This window comes from Aedes albopictus, chromosome 2 (genome assembly GCF_035046485.1).
Source record: "Aedes albopictus strain Foshan chromosome 2, AalbF5, whole genome shotgun sequence".
Taxonomy (NCBI): Eukaryota; Metazoa; Arthropoda; class Insecta; order Diptera; family Culicidae; genus Aedes; species Aedes albopictus.
Window position 1 is genome coordinate 148,355,774 of NC_085137.1, and position 23,592 is coordinate 148,379,365.

The 23,592-nt window shown below is 38.9% G+C and overlaps 1 protein-coding gene across 1 annotated transcript in view; it reads left to right on the forward strand.

The window, feature by feature from the left end:
- The first annotated feature begins 8,318 nt into the window (after window positions 1-8,318).
- Window positions 8,319-23,592, forward strand: part of LOC109421017 (cytochrome P450 4c21) — a 36,837-nt gene continuing 21,563 nt past the window's right edge. The window contains exon 1 of the mRNA XM_029859184.2: window positions 8,319-9,207. Coding sequence (XP_029715044.1) covers window positions 8,862-9,207 — 346 coding nt within the window. The 5' untranslated portion in view covers window positions 8,319-8,861. The remainder of the gene's footprint in view (window positions 9,208-23,592) is intronic.

A 23,592-nucleotide genomic window follows, 5' to 3' on the forward strand; every position in this document is an offset into this window, starting at 1 on the left:
CTAGTAGGGCCCGGAGGGTTTTCCCCCGCCTACTAGTGCTCAAAATCCTATTGGATACGGCCCTGTCAACGAGCATGTGGGACGTCAGCACGAACCAGCCGCCCTGTTGGAAACTGTTCCGGACCTGGATGCCAGTCAGAAGGACGCTTAAGAAGCAACCGCCATGGAGCTCGTTCCGGATAGTTCAGCGAACTGAAAAGTTGACCGGAGGGAGCAGTTCGAGCAAGTAAGCCAGTCCTATCCTCTCTCCTCCTTGCATGTAGCAGTTAACGGCCGCAACGACACCCCCCCCCCCCCTTTATACCAATTATGTAAACTATTATTAAGTAATAAACATATATGTAAATAGTATTTCTTTGTTTGTGCCACAGCTCTTATAGAAAGATGTCTTATGTCCCCTGTTTTGGTTAGATTGCTGCTTATGATTGTATTTCGTCCGTATTTGTTGGTTGTATGAGTCCTCCCTAAGCATGGTAGAGCCGACCCTAAGAGAGTATAGCCATGGGGCTAGCCGAGCGATCTTTACAATTGGCGATCCAACTAAACAAAAAAATCTTCATCAAAGATTTTTTCTCTGCATGCTCCGGGAGGCTCACGATACTACCTCTCAATTATCGTGAATGTATCGTACTTTATGTTAACGTAATTGCACTTTGAACAAAAGCAATGTCCTCTTTTTGTTATTTTGCATTGGTAAGTTTATATGTACTAGGTTATTGTATAATTTATATTTCAGTGTTGTACACGTGGATTGAAATTATTTCGAATGGAAAACTTAAATTAGTACGGAACAAATTAATTCAAAACGATGAATTCGAATATTATAGAACCTAAAATCGAACCCTACGTTATTGTAACAAATTTGGTTACCAAAACGTTGTACCTTTGGAGCTACCCAAAGGGTTAGAGTAATTAATTTGTTGAATTCAGCAGGATTCGTGCTATTCGTTAGTCACTCCAATGAAGTGAGGACTAATTTGTTAAATAATTAGCATTTCTGTTTTGATCCCAATATTCGTAAGACACTAGAATAGTGCATTGAAAATGAAATGAAAAAGAGCCGGACTGATTGCTCTTCTTCTTTCACAAGGGAATTCGAGAAACTATGAAAATCAACCGAGCAACCACTCGTTTTGACGAAAACGAGATGGTTGCCAGAGTATATAGTAATTTCAAATCAAACTTTCATCTTTCTATAAGAAAGTTGAGAAGTGTTTAGAAATTAAAACTTCATCGACGAGGCAGAATTGGCCTCAACGATAAATTGAGAGATAGTTATAGTCTTTCAATTATATTATCTCAGAAGATAGAGTTTGTCTTCTAGATTTTCTATGATTAAGCCTAAAGTTTTATTCAATTAAGACGAACTAAGTGCATGAATAAAAATTTAAGTATTAAATGAACGAGTGGAACGTAGAACTGAGAATAACTACCTGTAAGACGAAAAATAGAACTAAGGAACTATTCATATGTATAAAAAAAATAAAGAAGTACCAACACATCGAAATTAAATTATGCATGCTTTAGTATTAATGAATGGCTACTTACACTGCTTATTGGGAGGAATGCTGATTCAAGGCCAATCATCTAACGTCAAGTATAATTCAGGATATGATGAAAAAAAAATACCAAGAATAAATCTTGGAATTTTTTTTCACGAGAGGTGGGATAATTGTTACCGACAAAACGGAAACAACAATTTTATCCATGGCAGGTGACTCAAGACTTTCAATAAAAGGCTTCAAAAAATATTGTAAATAATTTCAGTGGAGTTTAGTTTAGAAAATTTAAAATAGCCATAAAATCTTAAATACCCCTCAACTGTTATATTGAAGTTTATAGTTCTACTCTCGTCTTTGATGTCTTCAATGTTGTTACACCTGCCTTATGACAGGCAGGATAAGAGAGGAGAGAGGAGGGGAGGAGAGAGAAGGGTAGGACCGATAAGCGAAAAAGGAAAGAAAAGAGGGAGAAAGTACTGGACCACCGGGGAGAAAGGTCGACTAGGGATTCAGTGAGTGTGGTGATTGCCTAGTGAAGGCGAGATAAGTGAATTTTAACACGTGTCCGACCATTGACTGGTCGAGATTCCGGTGTCGCCGGAGTCCATCTGGAGTTTGGGGACGAACTACATATTCCCCCCCCCCCCCTCGCTGTTTCGAGACCATTCACGACAACTGGATTCCCGTTTTTGCCACAAGTTCTGTTTTGCGGAACACTGGTGCTGGCGAGCCCTCTGGTGCTGGTGGCCGACAAGCCCCAGAAGTTATTGTCGCGCCACACGTTACAGGCGAGCTATATCCAGCGCTATTGCGGTGAGAGCCTAGTAGGGCCCGGAGGGTTTTCCCCCGCCTACTAGTGCTCAAAATCCTATTGGATACGGCCCTGTCAACGAGCATGTGGGACGTCAGCACGAACCAGCCGCCCTGTTGGAAACTGTTCCGGACCTGGATGCCAGTCAGAAGGACGCTTAAGAAGCAACCGCCATGGAGCTCGTTCCGGATAGTTCAGCGAACTGAAAAGTTGACCGGAGGGAGCAGTTCGAGCAAGTAAGCCAGTCCTATCCTCTCTCCTCCTTGCATGTAGCAGTTAACGGCCGCAACGACACCCCCCCCCCCCCCCCCCCCCCTTTATACCAATTATGTAAACTATTATTAAGTAATAAACATATATGTAAATAGTATTTCTTTGTTTGTGCCACAGCTCTTATAGAAAGATGTCTTATGTCCCCTGTTTTGGTTAGATTGCTGCTTATGATTGTATTTCGTCCGTATTTGTTGGTTGTATGAGTCCTCCCTAAGCATGGTAGAGCCGACCCTAAGAGAGTATAGCCATGGGGCTAGCCGAGCGATCTTTACACCAGTTGTGAAAATGTGTTTTTCTATTGAATAAAAATTTGTTTCCTAATTTGAAAATGTGGTTATGATTGTTCTTATTCTTCTTACTAATTATCAGGAATTCAAGTAATCATTTACTAAACTTCGGTGATCACGCGTGCTCGTCAAAGTTTGACAGCTGAGCTTTCTCCTAGTTTGCAGTCCAGTCAGCAATCTGAACTTTTACTGAGATTTTTGCCTAACTCTCAGCTGTTGGATGCTCGGCACATAGTTTTTTTTTCTTATTTTTGTTTTTTTTTTGTCGAAAGTGAGCACGCATGAAAAAAAAAAAAATAACGGAATTAATCGGTGCAGTAATCGCTTGGCTTCGAATAGGGTAAGTGTGCCCATCGTTGCGGTATTAGTGTAATTTAATTTTCAACAATTGATCGTACCACCTAATGAAGGGTTTCAAAACGTTAGTTGGTTGTTTTCTATCCAAATTTCCTAGGAAAAATATGAAAACTATCGTTTTTCACTGTTTTCGATAATAAATCGTTTGCACCAACAATAGGCACACTGTTCCAATTATGGAGGTAAAATTTAATTTTGATAACTAACTATTGTTGCATTTCAGTGCTCAAATGCCACTACCGTAACAATAGGTACTATCGCAACGAAGGGAACAATTCCCTAGGATGAATTTGGGAACGTGAAATTATTGATAACACTCATACCCTATACACGCAAATAAAACCGTTCCAGAAAACGTCAAACTCCAGTCACGAACTCTTGAACAAGCTGGAACAACGTTTACAAATATACACCATGAATCAAAATCACGGCACCAAGAACTATCAGGAACTGTGTTCCGCAAAGTATGCGTAACGCCTGCAGAATGAAGCACTCTTGCTAAGCAAAAATCAAACTAACGTGATTTTTGTTCCTGCAAGCATCGGTCTGTTCGTGAAAATGAGAACTGTGTTGACAGAGCAAGAACTTTGTTCATGGTTATGTTCCGGTAATCGTGATTTTGATCATGGACGTAGGAACTTACATCACGGTCTGGTTGAAGATGTAGTTTGCGGCATTTTTGTGAATCCTGCTGTAGCAATTTTTCACCATACTTACATTTGCATATACCACAATCAAAAACGTGACGATTGTGAGGACGCTGATCACTAAATCTCATGTATTTAATAATAAACTATCGCCATACGATGATGTGAACGAACCAAAAACGATTATCCCGGTCTGTACTTGCTGCTGTAGTTTGAAGAGCGCCAGCCCACCAGAACACAGTTAAGCAGCTCCAAAACATTCACAAAAACTATTATTTTGACAACAATTACAATTGCTCACTTGATTGCTGAATGAAGGGGTTTTTATTTATTATATTATTACGTATTTGAATATCTTTTATTTGGCAAAACAAACCGATTTGGTCTATAAGTGAAACGACTATGTGGAAGGTGACTACGTGCTGGATGTTTGTTTTTGCGCGTGCGTTACTAATAATGACAGCGAGCACGATTGGAGTTCACGCAAAAAGGAACGAAATCACGAATGTGGTTTTTGGATACCTCAATATATGAATAAAGTTCTTCTTTTTGAGAAACGTTACGGAACGGATAGTTCTGTAGAGCAGACATGATTTTTGTTCTAATATTTAAGATAGTTGATCACGGAAACTGGATGTTCTAATCACGTTAACTAGAAATCAATCACAAATTTGAACAGGCCATTGGTTTCGCCTTTCATGATTATTTGTTCCCGAATATCGGAACGGTTTTATTTGCGTGTAACAGTGTGAGTGTGCCAGGACATCATCGGGACCAGTTCATACATAGATCGGGAGTTCAATTACAAGTAGCGGCAGGTACTTTAATTGTTCTAATTTCAATTACGATACTTCCAGTTACTCATGAATTGCGTCATGAGAGGTATCATAACCTAAAATTATATTTAATCGAATAATTTGAGGATGCCGTATAACTATTGTTTAACAGCTGCCAAAATACTGAAGAATACCGCCTTCTCAAGATGTTATACAGTTAGTGGTTTGGTTACATAAGAGCCGAGAAAAGAGCTATGACTTGAAGCCATAGAAGCTGCTCGCACAGCATGTACATTAGGCCGTCCCTTATTTTGCAAAAAAATGGAAATGTTATAAGTTCGTAAGTGGAAAACGATCGTTTCAAAATTTGGAGTCCGTATCTCAAGGCTAAGTGGTCCCTCAAGGGGCCTAAAGTTGTCAAAAAATGTATGGGACTAAAAAAATGATTTTATTTTCGACGAAAAGTAGAGATATCGCAGTTCTAAGCACATTTTTGGCCCTTAGGGTCCTAAAATCATCTGTTTTAGTAGAAAAGCGTTTTTTTGTCGAAAAAAAAATCATGTTTTTTTAGTCCCACACATTTCTTGACAATTTTAGGCCCCTTGAGGGACCACTTAGCCTTGAGATACGGACTCCAAATTTTGACACGATCGTTTTCCACTTACGAACTTTTAACATTTCCATTTTTTTGCAAAATAAGGGACGGCCTAATATGCATGTTGATTAAGTTCGTCAGATTCATTGGTATAGGGATTGCAAAGTATCTTCCGTCCCGTCTATGTACAACACAGTAACTCAGCATCAAGCCGTATTGAGAATGCTTTGTTGACATTTACATTCACAATCAATGCTGTGGGGTGTGAATAATGATTAGTGGTATTCCCCTTGCGTGCCCTTCCCCTAGTAAGCAACGGTGACAGCAATCATCATGACGAGACAGTGAGTGTGTTGCTGCCTCATTGAGGAGTGGAGCTTTGGCGGAGCCAGTCGCCGGTATTGCGAGGTCCCGTATCATGCCAAGTGATTCTACTGCAGTTTGCTAAGAATGTCGGAAACGGATTGTTATAGTGAGTTGCGTAATATTCACAAATGCATTGCAAAGTTAGTAGGGAATGGTCCGAATCCACGATTTAGCAGAAAAAAGAATCCATCTCTGTTATCGTTAATTTTAGGTTTTTTGGTATCTTCAGAGAAGTTGTTTGCATTTGTTTGCTGCATCTTTCCCAAAAAATAGGGAAATCGTTCTAACTCAAATATAGAATGGAACTTTTTTATTTTAAGTTATATTCTATCGAGTTCTCCAGCAAACTTGCAAGTAATGCTTTTTCAAACAACTTTGCCGATGCTTTTAATTTGAACGTAGTAGGTCAATTTTAAGTTTTGACTTAGGGTGATCCCCCCCAAAAATTTTTTTCAATAACTTTTTTTTAATTCTGAAAAAAAAAATTAAAGGAATTCCAGAATGAGTCGAACCGATCAATGTTACCCCGTTTTTCGGTACCTTTTATCACTTCACCAGATATATACCAAAAAATGACGATAATTGTTACGTCGCACACGTCACTTTGAAGAATAAAGCAGACTGCTATAATTTACCTTACACTGCAAGTCAAACTGCATGCATTTATTCATTATTCATCACTTTCGATGGTCAAACTTTTTCACGCGGTTACAGCAGTGAACAAAACAAATTTGTTATAAGATTGCGCGTCTATCCGAGTAACCACAAAAAAACTTTTTTTGTAATTACGTTGTGAAAAGTTGGACATTTCAATAGGCTGAAGTATGATGAAATGGCCTACTTTTCACCGCTGATGCAAGTGTGCCGAAAAGTGCTACTTTTCGGCACTCCTCAAAGTTTTTTTTTCAGACTCTAGTTTAATTTAAAAACACTTCACTAATACTTCACTTTTGCAAAAGAAAATAAAAAATGAATAACTCTTTTAAAGAAAAACTAGAAAGGACGAGCAAATTCCTTTTAATTCTACTACTGTGCTTATCTTCGGACAGATAGGCCTATTTCGTCTGTGACTTACAGACTTCTTCAGTGCCAAGTGCTCGACACTGAAGAAGTCTGTAAGTCACAGACGAAATAGGCCTATCTGTCCGAAGATAAGCACAGTAGTAGAATTAAAAGGAATTTGCTCGTCCTTTCTAGTTTTTCTTTAAAAGAGTTATTCATTTTTTATTTTCTTTTGCAAAAGTGAAGTATTAGTGAAGTGTTTTTAAATTAAACTAGAGTCTGAAGTAACAAGTTCTACTAAAAGCTCTAAAGTAATAGTAAAGAGACTCCTCAAAGTGCTGAAAAGTAGCACTTTTCGACACTTTTGCCAGCACGCACTTTTCACTTGCTGCCACGCCCACCGCAGATTCAGTAGATGCCTCCACATCCTCTGAGTAGCTCAAATCTGAATAAGAACGATTTGAATTCCGATTCGAACTGCAAATTTGGTAAAGGGGCAGCTGCACAACTGTTTGACGACGGGAGCTCGTTCATTGGTGACACCTACTACACCATAGCCTACCTGATCGAACAAAAAATACTACGCTGATAAGCATGTGCTCGCACGTGGTTCCTCCCCCCTGATACATGTTTGTGGAGGGAGAAACGATCATACTGAATGAGTATTTTTCGTAATTACAAAAAATGTTGTATGCAACTCGTTGCAAAACTCGATTTTTTCAGCACTAGTCGTATTTATCCAACTCGGCAAGCCTCGTTGGATAAATGTACGACTCTTGCTGAAAAAATCATCATTTTGCAACTTGTTGCATAAATAACTATTTTACCTTATGTGCTGCTATAGTGCTATTCAGGGGCGAGCATGCTCTAGATTGGCCGTTCAACAGCTTTATTAGCTTAAAAAGGCGAAATATCATGATAATGATTTCCTGGATAAAAACATTAAAAAAACGTACGCCGTTTATATTCCCTAGAATAACACTTTTATTCATAGTTCAATATTACTCTTCTCAATCATCAGCGATTTTAATCACAAGAACTTAGCTTGAAATTGTCACAGGATGCAACTGCGATGTAACTACGATGAGACTCGTGGTTCCATGTATGTATCAATAATGCTCACGAGTCAACCGTCACGGAGCACGATTGTTTGCAAACTTGTCGCCCAGAAGATCTAATTAGTCAACACGTACGAACTCAATTGACGACGATTCCATTATCCTATACGGGTGTGAGTCAACGTGCAAATCTCTGCCATCCCCCACGCGACACATTGTGCCTCTAAGAAATTTCCACCGCTAGTGGCGATGAGCGGGGAATGATCGCGCCAATTGCACTATGTACTTCCTAGCTAGAGCAAAGCGAGTCAAAGTGCATCCATTATCACGTTCACATGAACATTTTCCACCATCTTCTTCTCATCTCTGATGAGATGCACCATGCGATTGGGCATTTCCGCACCAGAGGCGACCTTCCGATCTGCAGAGCAACCAAATTCAATTAAAAGTCGCAAACAGGTTTGCAAATACACCGCTCGCTGCCCTTTGGCCGTTCCCATTTATAGCTGACCTAGACAAAGTGACGAAAAGAAAGATCACTTCCCGTCTCATGTGCTCTTCCATTCGGTACCTAGTTCTGTTTGGATAGACTCATCATCGGAGATGCACCGAGATAGCAAACGAGTATCCACCTACTACTGGCTGCAGTCGGAATCTGGCTTCCAAGTGCAGTAGTGGGATTACGATGCGTTGCTACGTGACTAGATGAATGTAATTTGCACTTATCGGTGGATGAGCGCAGATTTTCGACAACCTTGATAAGACGCACTCAGTTACCGATGTTGCTCGGCGGCAGCCATTTAGAGGAGATCTTGAAGGGACCGGTCGTCGTCACGGCGTCGTGGGTCAGCTCTTGTCACGCTGCAGCAGTTCGCGGGGGGAGTCAAGTGTAACAGATAAATTTGGGGTTTCTTGTTTTTTGGGGGCGAGGGTGGCGAAAAAAATTGTTGAGTTCAGTCGGCGTTGTCGTCGATCGGGCAGTGGATTTATCTAAATTTTGACCGCGATCTTCGGATATATGTTGCGTTGTCGGCGTTCATTTCACGTTATGTAGGTGAGTGCAACCAGTGTGTTGTGAAAAGTTTTTTTTTCTGCAATCGTCTGAGCTCGACGGTAGATGATTAGCGAACTGGTGTCACCGCGGAACATTAGTTTGATACCAGACGTCGACGGAATCGGATTACGGAATGTTGCTAGTGCTAAGTGTATTGATCGTGGTGCTTTGTTGTGTGCTTTACGTGAGCCATCGACGGAAGTACCGATTCGCGGATGCTGTGCCAAGCCTTCAGCCGGTCTACCCTCTGTTGGGAAATGCGGATATTATGTGGAAAAGTGATACCGAGAGGTTCGAAACTATCGTGAAGATTTTTAGCGAGCATGATCGGATGGTGAAGGTCTGGGCAGGACCTCAGATGCTGCTCTTTACGTGCCATCCAGATCTGGTGCAGCAGATCCTGTCTAGTAGTGATTGTTTGGAGAAGCCGTTCCTGTATAGCTTCGCTGGGTTTGAGCGAGGACTATTCACATCCAAATGTAAGTTTTCTTCTGGTTTATTTTCGGAGCTTTAAATTTGATAATTTATTACGTCAGTTCGGGTCAAACAATGTGACTAGACTAATTGCATTATTTAGCACCTTCGAAAGCAAACTGTATTTCGTGCGAATTATTTTTTCGGGAATCCCCAGCTCAGTATCACGAAAACAAAAAGCAGTTGCTTTTACTCAAATCGACACCAACAACTAAAAAGGGCGTAACTGCGCTTGCAATCAATGCCTGCTCACAAAACTGTAGAGTAGATCGTATTTCATTCATCTTACCTAATTCATTGATTAAACAAAAGAGAAGAATTTTAACTTTTCATGTATGCTAGTGGATTGCTCGGGTGAGATGAGATATAATCCACAGTTTTGAGAGCAGGCATTAGTTGCAAAGGCAGTGCATTAGTGCAATGGAAATTTGGATTTTGGCCCAGTTTATCGAGCAGAATCAGAACAGAACATGGAATTATCTCAACACCGTTAAAGAAGCCAATTTCTGAAAAACGTGTTTTCTTCACAGAGGTTTGCCGTGATTATGATTACAGTCCAATGACTCAACTGAAAGGACAAACCCAAAACAAAACAATTTCTAGAGGACCTTGTGGTGTCCTTGAACGATCAGTATATCGAAAATTGATTTTATTTTGCAAACGGGAAACAATAAAAAAATGCATTTTTGATGGATTTTTTTTTTGAAAAAAATGTTGATTGTTCAAGGATACGACACATAAATGGCTAAACACTAAACAAAGTTTGGTTGAAATCGGTTGAGAACCGATTCCGCAATCGTAGTCACCTCATCGATGTTTAAAAAAAAACATTATTTTAAGATAATCGAGGTTCAAGTATCTATATTTGCGCGCCCGTAACCCAAGTAACAATTCGGAATCATTAATAAGCATGCCAGCTAAACAAGTGTTTTACGAAAGCGCCGACAGTTGAATAAGAGTATGTGTTGAAAAAGGAGTCGAATAAATATTTCAAACAGTTAAAACAGCACTTTTGTTCATCATATTAATGTAAATTGAACAACTGATTGAACAGAAGTTTAAGGAAAGTTGTTTAGGAATTTCCATCTCTAGCCTAACAATGTTCTAATAATGTACGAAGACAAGCTGATTCCGACATATTAGATGCCGGTATTCTGCAGATCATTCACAGTGGAACAAGTAGCTTAAACATAGCAGGCCAAACATTTCAATAGGTCCTATCTGCATTTGAGAGGCTCTCTTTGTTCAGTTTCTCTTTCCATTATTGCAATGTAATGGTACACTTTTCTACTATTTTTGCAGTACAAATCAAAAGACTATTGTTTTGACCATCGTTCAATGCAAGGAAACAATCATAATACAAATAAACAGCTGAGATATTAACAAAAGAGAGGGAAACCAAAGAGAGCCTCTCTTTTGCAGATAGGACCTTTAGACATGTTTGGCCTGATAGGTTCTGTTCAGCTGCTGATTATATCAGTGCGCTTAATTGTCATTGTTCGTCATGTTTACATTTGTAAACACAGTTGCAAATTATTCTACATCAAACGAGAGCCTTGCAGTAGCTCTAAATAATTGTAACACACTTCAAATACATCACGACTTAACTTTAACACTACACTTATCAACGGCAGCAAAACCACCGAGCCTGAAACCCGGGTTGAGGATTCACTCTTTGTCCGGAGATTAACAGCAGGGTGACCTATTTTTCTTTCGTACACGAAATGGAGGTTCCGAAAACTAAAAACATCTATTTTTTGGTTATGAGAAATGAAAAAGATGTTTGTAGGCTCACCAAATTTGCAAAACAACATCGCACCATAGCGACTACTATTAAGCTTCAGTAGCGCTGCTGATGAACAATGCTTACAGGAAAGTTTAATTACATGAATAGACGTTGCGGATATGATTAATCAATAATTCATCAGCTTCAATGTTCATGTCGACAACTAGTCGAATAACAAAACTTAAGCGATGTTTAAGCAACGTGTGGACGGCAACGAATTCGATTCAAGCTTTACAGTATGCGGCAGGAAAAATGAGAAAGTGTTTTTCAACTTCAAACCTAATTTTCGTCCATTTGAAGTTAACCAATCTTTGTTTCAACGTTCGATGATCTCTAATAGGCTAGTTTTCTGACAAGTAAATTAAAAATTTTCCAATTTAGGTCACTAACCTTTTCAGAGCTGTGCCTGAATCTGAAGACAATCAAAATTTTCAAACCGCAGAAAAGTACACAGGTCGCTAAATTTCGTATCTGTTGAAACAAAATTTTTAAATTTCTCTACAATATCATTGAATATATGTACTTATTTCATCTAGTATGCGAAACTACACGTCTCTGGATCAGTGTGGTCTGGTTGTTCATCGAATTTAAGCTAATTTTTGCCTTTCTCGTACACCAAGGTGTACCGAAAGGCTATATGTTCACTCCAAAAACGAAAATTTGATAGAGCCTCCGGAGAGGTCAAGTGTTATATACCAATCGACTCAGCTCGACGAGTTGAGATGATGTCTGTGTGTGTATGTGTGTGTGTGTATGTATGTGTGTGCGTATGTGTGTGTGTGTGTGTGTGTGTGTGTGTGTACAAAAAAAGTCACCTAACTTTTAGATAGTAAACATCAACCGATTTTAACGACAGATGGTTCATTCGACGCGGAATCTGGTCCCATTGTTTCCTATTGAAAATGGTTCGGATCGGTTCAGCCGTTCCGGAGTTATGGCCATTTAGGTGTTCCAGATCTGTACCCCAGGAAGGGGCTGGATATGAAAATGCAGCAAACCCATGCATGCGACCCATCAAACCACGGCATTTTCGATTATCTGATGACCGGGAAGTAGGAAAATAGTCTCAGACTATGTCTGAACCGGAAGTGTTTCGGAACCGGTTCCGGGTGTCCTTCCGGAAGTGGCCAAATATAAAAGTGAACATAACCCATGCATGTGACACATCAAAGAGCGGCTTTTTCGATAACCAGTTGAACGGTAAGCATGAAAGTAGTTTCAAACCATATTTGAACCGGTAGTGTTCCGGAACCGGTTCCGGGTGTCGTGCCGGAAGTGGCCAATTAAAAAAATTGAACCAAACCCATGCATGCGACACATCAAAGAGAGGCTTTTTCGATAATCAGATGAATGGTCAGCATGACAATAGTTTCATACCGTATTTGAACCGGTTGTGTTCCGGAACGGGTTCCAGGTGTCGTACCGGAAGTGGCCAATTGAAAAAGTGAACCAAACCCATGCATGCGACGCATCAAAGAGAGGCTTTATCGATAACCAGATGAACGGAAAATACCTTATCTGATCCGGTTGTGTTCCGGAACCGGTTCCGGGTGTCCCGTCTGGAGTGGCCAAATATAAAAGTGAACATAACCCATGCATGTGACACATCAAAGAGCGGTTTTTTTGATATCCAGTTGAATGGTAAGCCGGAAAGTAGTTTCAGACCATATATGAACCGGTAGTGTTCCGGAACCGGTTCCGGGTGTCCCGCCGGAAGTGGCCAATTAAAAAAGTGAACCAAACCCATGCATGCGACGCATCAAAGTACGGCATTTTGGATAACCAGATGAACGGTAAGCAGGAAAATACCTTATCTGAACCGGTTGTGTTCCGAAACCGGTTCCAGGTATCCCGTCGGAAGTGACCAATTAAAAAACTGAGCCAAACTTATGCATGTGACACACCAAATAGCGGCTTAATCGATAACCAGATGAACGGTAAGCAGGAAAATAGTTTCAGACCATATCTGAACCGCTTATATATTAAACTGACGAAGTTGTAGGGGTGAATCCGACTAAATGCGTCTGACGATGACCGAAGAATAGTAGGTCGTAACGCGTAACGCTTAACAAGCTGTTTCTGATATTTGTCACCGATAATTACCAATCAATCCACAAATAACATACCTGAACCGGTTATGTTCCGGAACCGGTTCCAGGTGTCCCGCCGGAAGTGGCCAGTTAAAAAAGTGAACCAAACCCATGCATATGAAACATCAAATCATCAAAAATGTTGGATAACCAGATAAACGAACAGCAAGAAAATAGTCTCTGACCACACCATTACCAGCAGTGTTGCAGAACCAGAATTGGATTTATCGCTGAAATTACGAAGGTGAACAAAATCAATGCAAGCGATAAATATGTGTAAAAGAGCATAATCTTGATAAACATTAAAGCGATCTTGTCAAATCACACCATTTTAGATTCCTGAGACGTAATTATACAGTAGGATGAATCAACGTTTTATGGGGAAATTTTAATTTCATAGCATCAATCTCCTTTTGCGGTTGAAATTACTACATACAATTTTGATGCAACTGGTTGAGCCCTCGCGCTCTGTAACACGGTTGAAATTTGAATGGGCTTTATTATGATAAATTTTACTAGCTTGCACTTTTTTTTGTCAAATTTTACATAAACCAACGATGATAAAATAAAGGCTAAAGTGTGCAGAAAAAATATTTGCCGAAATATCTTGATAATGATCGGCATCCAGTGCTAGTGAAGGTGGTCAAGCAGTCAACTGAGAGGTTTGATATTTTTCAGCTCTGCTTAGGGGCTGTCCATAAACCACGTGGTCATGAGGGGGGGGGGTTCGGCATATGAGCATTTTGTATGGACGAATAAAAAATTTTGTATGGACAAATGACCACGCGGGGGGGGGTTGAGAAGTCCCAAAAAAATGACCACGTGGTTTATGGACAGCCCCTTATACGCTTAACATAATACATAACTTCGGAATATGAGCCATCAATAAGTTTCCAAATTCGATTATGACTTTGATATAATTGTTGCTTTTCTGAATAAGGCTGACACAAATTTCGACTTTCTCATAAGTCAAGAGGAGTCTCCCTTGGAAATTTTACTGGGAATTCATCATTTTGAGGAAAGGCACAAATAAATAGGGGAGATCGGGGCATAATGGACACCCGGGGCGAAATAGACACCCCTATTTTTGCCGAAACCGTTGGCTTTCATGCTAAACTTTTAATGCATAAGTGTAAAGGAACAAGTCAACGTTCTATTTTGAAAAAGTAACATTCATATGCCTCCAAAGTAACCTAAATATCATTGAAATTGAAATATGTTTTTCATATGGTGAAATTCTAATAATTTCAACGCAGCAGCAAATAAGGTATTACGAGTGTTTGAGTGTGTCCACCATAAAAACCATTGAATTGCTACCTCATCTGCATGTATATACCTTATCTGCATGAGTGGGCTTCGTGGCCGTGCGGTTAGCGGCGTCAGTCGTTTAGGCGTATTGTGAGTGCCACGGAGTGAGGGTTCGATTCCCACTCCATTCGAAGGAAACTTTTCGTCCAACGAAAAATCCTCCTCTGGTCCACTGGGTGTTCTGTGTTGTCCGTTGCCTAATGTTAGTGATTGTTCAGTCTGTTCAACCTCTGGTTGAAGACGGTGTAGTGTCTTTTTTATACGTAGATTTAGCAATGGATAAAATGTTTTATTTGTGATTAGAACTTACTCAAAATAGAAATTTCAATATTGTAGTCGATTTGGGGCGAAATGAACACTGGCAATTACGAATGGATGTACGCGCATTGCATACTCTTATGCGTTTAAGAGTGTTTGGAAAAAATCAATTGGATTATTTTAGCCTAAAGTTTATTTAATTAACTTTGATGTTTTGTAAACTCGTCTGAGATGGAGTGTTTTATCTGTGGTATCGATCTTTTTGGGAAAATTACTTAACTGATCGATGAATCGAAGAATTAGCATAAAATATGCAGGGGTGTCCATTATGCCCCGATGGGTGTCCATTTCGCCCCGTACCTTCTCTGCCAGCCCTAAAAAACACACGATTTACAATTGGGTTTTTAAATTAAGAAAAATGTAACGATTTTTTGATTTTATACGAAAGAGCACCTTTTTCTGAGCCACTATGATTTTTTTCAGATTTTTAGAACTTTATTTTGGTACCTAAAATCAATTTCAAAGAGATTTTTTGAAATCACCTTTTGACAGCTGGGTAACTGTTTGACAGCTCCACCCAGTACAAAATGCGACGAGGGGTGATTCGACAAATCGCTCCCATACAAACTTCAAATTGATTTTTCAATAGGTTCCCGGGCACCAAAATTCATGAAAATTTGGATTTCGGCTCAGTTTCGCATGCAGATTCAGAATATGGAATTATCTCAACACCGCTTAAGAAGCCAATTCATTATTTCTTCACAATAAAGACATTCTACCTGCTGTAAATGATTGAAATACGTAGAAAACAAACTAAAGTTGTAAGCCAACTAATAATATGTTAAGTTTTTCTCTGTTATACAGGCCTAACGTACTCATTTGCTTAGGGTGTCCATATCGCCCCTAATTCCCCTCAATCAATAAATTTTTAAATTTTAAAGTGAAATTAGAGTCCTCGAGGAAATTTTTTACCAAATCCGGTTTCCTACCAAATCCGCTTAGCTTAATTGTGGTATTTTTTCATCAAATACATTAATTATTTATCAACTCTACTCCCCCATTGATTAGTTAACGAGCACTGTGACAAAAGAAGAAAATGAAATTTGTTCCATTCTAGAGTATTCTCAGAATTCAGGAACACTTCAGCTTATGGCTCTTGAGTACATATTCGACGAGAAAGGCACTATCACCACTAGGTGGATTAATCTGGGTTTTTTACTGTTATAGTCATTTTGTTTAATGACCATTGGGCGCGCAGTTTTTTGATACCCGCTTATTAGGCTTATATTATCACGTGTTAAACATCAAATATGTTCATTTTTATTTTTCTGTGCTAAAATATAGACATTGACTGATGCACTGTCATCAAAAAAAGTAATAAATATCCCATATTTAGCGAGTAAAAGTGCCTTGAACTTTTCGCATTTTTTCCTGCCGCACCCTGTAGAATTAGAGAATTTGTTATGCAATAAGAATTCACGTGAGTTCTTGAATTGCCGGAACTTAAAAGTTCTTAATAGGTTAGTACGCAATTAGGTACGTTAAGTATGTTTGATTTCCTTACATCAAGTGTAGCCTCGGGTGGGCAAAGTCCGAGTCTTGAACTATCAGCAAGACAGAATAAATGCAATTTTAGAAACTGTCGCCAGTAACAAGGACTTTGTACCCTGAATCCTTATTACCAAAACACATTTCCCCAGCTTGACAAACTGGATGTCACTAGGATTCGGTCTGGTAGACCTCACTCCGTAACGCAACACAAAAAGGTGAACTACCCACGTTACGGGCTCCGTTAAAGATCGAGCATAGTAGTTCTTTCAAATGAGGTAAAATAATTGTTGTTTTGTTAGGAAATCTAAGAGTTCTGGAGAGCCAAAGTTGAGCCATTTGTATGGAGATTTCAATTTTTTGTGCTCCGTCACGAAAGGGATATAAAAGTGTCATAAATGGTTGTAAGTTTGTATACAAAAACCATCTTACAGTCTCTAACAGTTCGATGATTTTGACTTTCTAAGAGAGACAATTACTTGTACTTTCACATGCATAAAAAGAAATTTGCATATAATTGCCTATAACTAAGTTACATATGCTTGAAATATGGCCCACAAAACTATAAAAACCGTTATAACTATATTATTTTTGAAATTAGCGCGATGTCATGTTCGAAGAAATTGTGTATTTTACCATTATCTATAACTTTGTAGAACATGAGAAAAATGTAGAATTAATTATTAGAAAGTTATTGCGAAAAAACCCTTTTCAAGGGGCTGATGATAGAAAACTTAACGTACCTTGAAAAGTAACGGAGTTACAAATTTGGCGTCTTTAACAAAGTTGCTCCAAACAACATTTTCTACAACTTTTGTCAAGACGCCAACCTTGTATCTTGAAAAATTCAAAAAATAAATTTTCTATCTCTCTTTTAGGGGGATTGATCAACTTTCACAATAGTTCAAAAGAAGCTCCTTGTGATAGTGAAAAACTTTCTCGAAGACACCATGACGCTATATGTCATAGTTAAAAAGTTATTAATTAAGCGCGCTAAAATGACGAAATCAGCCACAATGTACTGTAGAGAAAATTAAACATTTTGTTTTATCAGATACGAAATTTAGCGACCTGTGTACTTTTCTGCGGTTTGAAAATTCTGTTAGTCTTAAGCTTCAGGCACCGCCGTGTAAAGGTTTGTGACCAAAATGGGAAAATTTTTAATTAACTTTTCAGAAAACTAGCCTATTAGAGATCATGGAACGTTGAAACATAGATTGGTTAACGTCAAATGGACGGAAACAAGGTTTGAAGTTGAGAAACACTCGCATTTTTTCCTGCCGCATACTATACATCAGCACGGGTCGCCTAACACCTTGGTTTAGGGTTACTTTGTAACCGTTCGTAAACTGTTCACGAGGAATTGTAAAAGCGCGGTGGCTTAGCCCTTTGGAGCCGGAGGGGTCATATATGACCCCAACATAGAAACGGCTATATAAATTCACTCATTCGGCTGGAATTTTTCTAAGCGTTATTCTGGAGTTTTTTCTACGTTTTTCTGTAGTTTTGGTATTCAATAGTATAAAAACGGTAGACTATTATGCGGAATATTTTTTCTGGACATACTAGGTCATCCAAACTATTCTTGAGTTTAGATCCTAATGTCTACGGGTGTAACGGTAACTTCTTTCATTATACAAAGCTACGATTTGTAATCTATCATGCCCAGAAAGTTCACTCAAAGGGGCTTTTCCCTCTTTCTAAATTTTTGTTAAAAAATAAAAACTAAACTAAACTATGTCCAGCAAGTCTTCTGAAGGTTTAATAGACAATATCAGATCAGTCGGGATATCCTAGGCCATCCGAACAGTTTAGATCCTAAAGTCTGCGGGCGTAAGGGTAACTTCTTTCATTATACAAAGCTATGATTTGTAATCTATCATGTCCAGTTAGTCTTCTGAAAATTCAATAGACAGTATCAGATTAGACGGGGTATCCTAGGTCATCCAAAATGTTCTGCCCTTGATTGCATAGTCGACGAAACCGCCATTGACAATGTCAGTATTCACTAGCTAATATCTATCACATGTGCATAATTGTTACCAGTTTTATTCAATTGAGCACAAGATCTAATCACTAGCTATATGTCAAAGTGGAAAAAAAAATCTTAAACTTCCCATTTGTCATTGTTAAATTTTCAAACGTGTGTTAAAAACTAAAATGGCGCTTACGTCAACTATGTGAATATGGACAGTGTTCTTGAGTTTAGATCCTAAAGTCTGCGGGTGTAACGGTAACTTCTTTCATTTTACAAAGCTACGATTTGTTATCTATCATGTCCAGTAAGTATTCTGGAAGGTAAATAGGAAATATCCGATCAGTCGTGATATCCTAGGTCATCCAAACTATTCTTGAGTTTAGATCCCTAAGTCTGCGGGTGTAACGGTAGCCTCTTTCATTAAAAGCTACGGTTTGTAATCTATCATGTACAGCAAGTCTTCTGAAAGTTACAATGGTTGTTTTTATCAACTAACCTCCATAACAGTAAGGAGTCCATAACAATCCCAAAAATATATAACAACGCGCATTGTTTCTCCAACTGCTTAGGTAAGTACAGTGGATTATGTAACACCTTAACGTAGTGGCAAAAGCTATTATCACAAGTGTAGACCTAAAGCTATGGTTTCCGGAGTAGTGATGTTGATCTGGAATATCTCAAAGCTATCTTGAAATGTCTCATGATATGCCAGGGGGATTACAGATTATAGTCTAAAGTTCATTGTGAAAATAACTACTGTTACTATCAAGAGCCAAACTTCAGGATAGTTTGGACGAGCCTCAATGTCCCAAAGGTTCATAATAATATATAGAAGACTTCAGGTTGGTCCAGTCTCCGCTATTGATTATGAAACGTTACTCAGTATGTCAGATATAGCAAGTATTCATGTTATGCTATGCTATGCTATGCTATGAAGAAGCTTTTGTACAGTGATGTGTATAGCATAATTTTAGTTCAGCTATCATTACTATTATAAAGCATCATGCAGGCTTGTTTGTGGTTTGCGATTGTTAGTTGGGTTCTCACCCCAACGACGGTATTGTTTTAGTTTTAACACAGACAAACAGACGTAACTCGTAGAGGAAATTCATCAACAACTTTTGCCCGATGTCATTTTCATGAGCACACTGCCACCTGTTGGTAGAACCGCGCGCGACACTGTCGGCCATGATGGATTTCGATTTGACGTTTTGCTGACACGCACACTACTACACAAATTGCCTGTAATTATCGTTTGCATCATTCAGAAAAGTGTACAATCGCAAACGTCAAAGCGATCGAACACTAGCGCCTCTGGTGGAACGATCGCGCAAATCAAATGAAATTTGAATTGATCGTTAAATGCATGTGCCAAGCCGTTTTGAAGAGTGTTACAACTATTTGTCTGTGGTTTTAACGTTTTAACTTATCTTCGAGGAACTGTCACCGGTTTTGTATTGTATCTGACATAACCAGCCGTTGTCTCTTCACTAGTCTGAATTAAATTAAAAAAGACTTTTTCAAATCCCGCCATCTCGTTTCATATCTCCCCAGTAAGTAAATAATAAATAGACACTATTAACCTCTCAGAAGCAACCTGGAGGAATTTCAGATGGAAATTCTGGAACAATTCTTGTAGAAACTCAATGAAAGATCCCTCAAGAATATCCTGGAGATATGCCTAAGAAAATTATTGAAGGAACTCTTACGAGATTCCCTGAAGAAACTCCTGTAGGAATTCCTGAATGAGCTTTTAGAGAAATCTTTGATGTTTTTGCTGGAGAATCCGTTAGTCCTTTTGGAAAAATCTCAATGTCAATCTACGATCTGAAAAAAAAAAACCCAGGAGCGATCCCTGGAAGAACTTCTGGAAGAATCCCTTGAGAAATTCCCTAAGCATATCTTGAATAAATCTTAGAAGGAACTCTTATATAGGAAAACCTGAATAAAGTTTAGGGGGAATCCCTGAATTCTCCTCGAGCTGTCCTTGGAACCTATAAGATTCTCTGAAGGAACTCTTGAAGAGATTTTGAAGGAACTTCTGTAGGAATCCCTGAAGAAATTCTGGAGGAATCTCAGCAGAAACATGTGCAAAAATCCCTGAAACTCCTGGAGGAATCTCTGAAGGAACTCCTGAACTATAGTCTGTATGAATTTCTGAAGCAACTTCAGAAGGAATCCCTTCAGGAACGCCAACACTTATTTCTGAAGACTTCCTGCAGGAATTTCTGAAAAACAATCTTACGACAATCTTGATGGTTTTCCAGAAGGCATTCATAAATCTTCCTGGAAGAATCTCTGAAGGGACTTCTGGAAGGACATCTGACCAAATTCCTGTTGGAATAGCTTAGGGAACTTTTGGAGGAATTCCTAATGAACGCCTGGTGGCATCCCTGAATCTTCTTGGACCTATTTTTTAGGGAGATCCCTAAACAAACTCCTGGAGAGATCACCGGTGAAGCTTCTGGAGCAATCCTTGAAAGAATTCCTGTTAGAATCTTTGAAAAATTTACATGAGGCATCTCGAAGTAATTCCAAGAGGAACCCCCGAAGGAGTTTCAGGATGGATTCTTTAATAAATTCCAGGAGGGATGCTAGATGAAATTCCTGTAGGAACCCTTGAGGAAACTCCCGAAGTGATCCCTGAAGCATTTCCTTGAGCGATCTCTAAGGAGCGTCAGGAGTAATCCCTTGTTGAAATTTTAGAAGAAGGATCTCCTGGAGGAAACTGTGGGGAAACTCCTAGACTAGTTCCTAAAGAAGCTCGTGTAGGAATTCCTGAAGGAACTTCAGAAGGAATCTCTGAAGGAACTCTCAGACTAATCTCTGAAGATGGGAATGGAAATCTCTGAAGAGAAGGATCTAGGTGTTTTCCCTGAAGGTACTTCTGTCGAAATCTTCCTGAGAGATCTTCTGAAAAAAAAACAACAATTTCCGTTTGATGATGATTAACCTGGGCTTGTTAGGGGAATATCTGTAAATAAAACGAAAACCGCGTTAAGTACTGTTCCTTTGAATTCCACTAAGAATTTGCATCCTTTGACAGATACGTATTTCGACCTCAACTGTAAGGTCGTCTTCAGTGTCTTGTACTTGACTCGAATTTTCCGTTTCTAATTAATAATTGCTCTAAAACTCTAACAGTATACGCACCCCAGCGATGTGGTGATGCCAATTTTAAAGCCTTTAAAGTGTTTTGTTTTTATTATTTTATTTTATTTGCAAAAAACTTGCGATGGGTTATAGATTTCGTGATTTTTATGTTTTAAGGGTTTTGAGTAAGAGATTTTGGCTGACTTTTTGCTGAACAACGAAGCACTGTGCATTGTCTTAAATTGGCATTCAGAAATATCCATTCTGTACTGCCGTGTGCAGCATATAGTTGTCCCATGTTCTATGGGAATCCCTATTAACATGGGACAACAAACTGTGCTGCACACGGCAGTGTAGGTGTCGTACATCCAGAACAGAATATTTTTCAATGGGGTTGCCCATCACATTGGATCCAACAGTGAGCGATTGAGTGTTGAAATTCGATTGTTCAACAACATTCCTCCAATGACTAACATGTGCGACCAGCAATAAATTGCACAGAGTAATCGATAGATCTTAGCGACAGATCGGTTCGCGCTGCTGTTGTTTGGCGTGGAATAGCACCATTTAGGCCCTCAGGCAATTTTCGCTTGCAATGCTTTACAAGTTCTGTTTTTTTGGATGTGGATCAGTGATAACGCCTCTAAACATTTGGAGTTAACCTGTTTAAGAAATAGCTCGGAAAGTACCACCCGGAGCGGGAAACTTGCATTAGAGGGTTAAAATGATATCTTGATGAGTAAAATACATGTACTATGATCTTATCGCGTAGTGCTAATTGGGTAGTGATCATTACCGCCACACGCGTTACATTCTGTCATCGACTTAGTTCAATTAAGAGCCAGTTCGCGAGAGCCGCAACCCCTTCTTGAATCGATGTGCTCCGATTGAGCTGAAATTTTCAGGGTATGGTTTTCCATATAAAAGATGATATCTGGCCGATTTTCAGATTTTTCCGTTAGGGGGAAGTGGGGTAAAATAACCCTCAAAGATTTCATGTCTAAAAATAGGTAAAATCACAAAAATCGCAATAACTTCCGCAAAAGTTAACGGATTCAGCTGAAATTTTGCATGGACACTCTACTCCTATGGCACTTCCATTTGAGCCAAGCGTTGGATATTCTTTGATATTTTATTTGAAGAAATAGGTTATTTTCATAATTTTTTTGACGATTTTCAGGGCGCCTGTTTTCGTACCAACAGAACTAGGATGAAAAACTGAGTACTACGTTTTGAAGGACTACCCAAGAGCTTTCATTTGATATGTGACCCAGATGCGCCAACTTAAAAACTTTCGAAAAAAATTTTTTTTTCTCGGGGTATGCGTTTTACCCCATATTTTTAGCTGTCTAAAGAAGTGTTGTCGCAAATTATGACAACGTTATTTATCTGTCAAGGGTTTTTCTTCAATATTAATTCAACAGAAAAATGATGACTAAGAAATGCAATTATTAGATTTTTTTCATTTGGGGAAAGTAGGGTAAAACGGACTAACTCAACCTCCTTTCGAAATAACGTTGCTACGATGTTCTCTGATCAGAATCGAATTTTCAGAGTTCTTTATTCTACTCAAGAATAGATGCTTTATCATATATTATTTTTTTTTTCTTGAGAAGATAACGGGGTAAAACAATTCTCAGGAAAAAATGTCGAAAATAATCAAAATTTCAAAATTTACTATTGCTTTGGCAAAACTTGGCGAAATTTCATGAACTTTCTAGGTTTAATCACCGCATGACTTTATCATACATAATTGAATTTTATTGGCTTTTCTCGGTGAACTTAATACTACTCAAAGAAGGAGGGAGTAACGAAAGTAATGAAAGAAACGGTGGATAGAATCGCAAGTGTACGACGAGAGAAATTGAATAGAAGTTGAAAATTAACAGAGGGCCATAATTGAACAACACAATCACAACGACGACCCCTTTGCCTAACGTTCTCGTGTTGAACGGCTAGGTACTAGTAGTTTGATGATGACTACTAGCCCTAGACAGGCAAAAAGATCGTGGTTGTGATCTGTTAAATGTTGTTCGGCTTTGCTTTCGGTTCTATCGATCTGCGACACTTGTTCAGAGATTCATATCGAGCGAACGTTACTTATTTGATTTTCGCGCTTTCATCTCGTATGCTCCTATTGTGTCCAAATGATCTTATTCGAACCGAGTTTCATTCTTTCTTGCCAACTGGATTTTACTTTCTAGGTTTAATCACCGCATGACTTTATCATAATTGAATTTTATTGGCTTTTATCGTTACTCCCTCCTTCTTTGAGTAGTATTAAGTTCACCGAGAAAAGCCAATAAAATTCAATTATGAGAAATTTCAT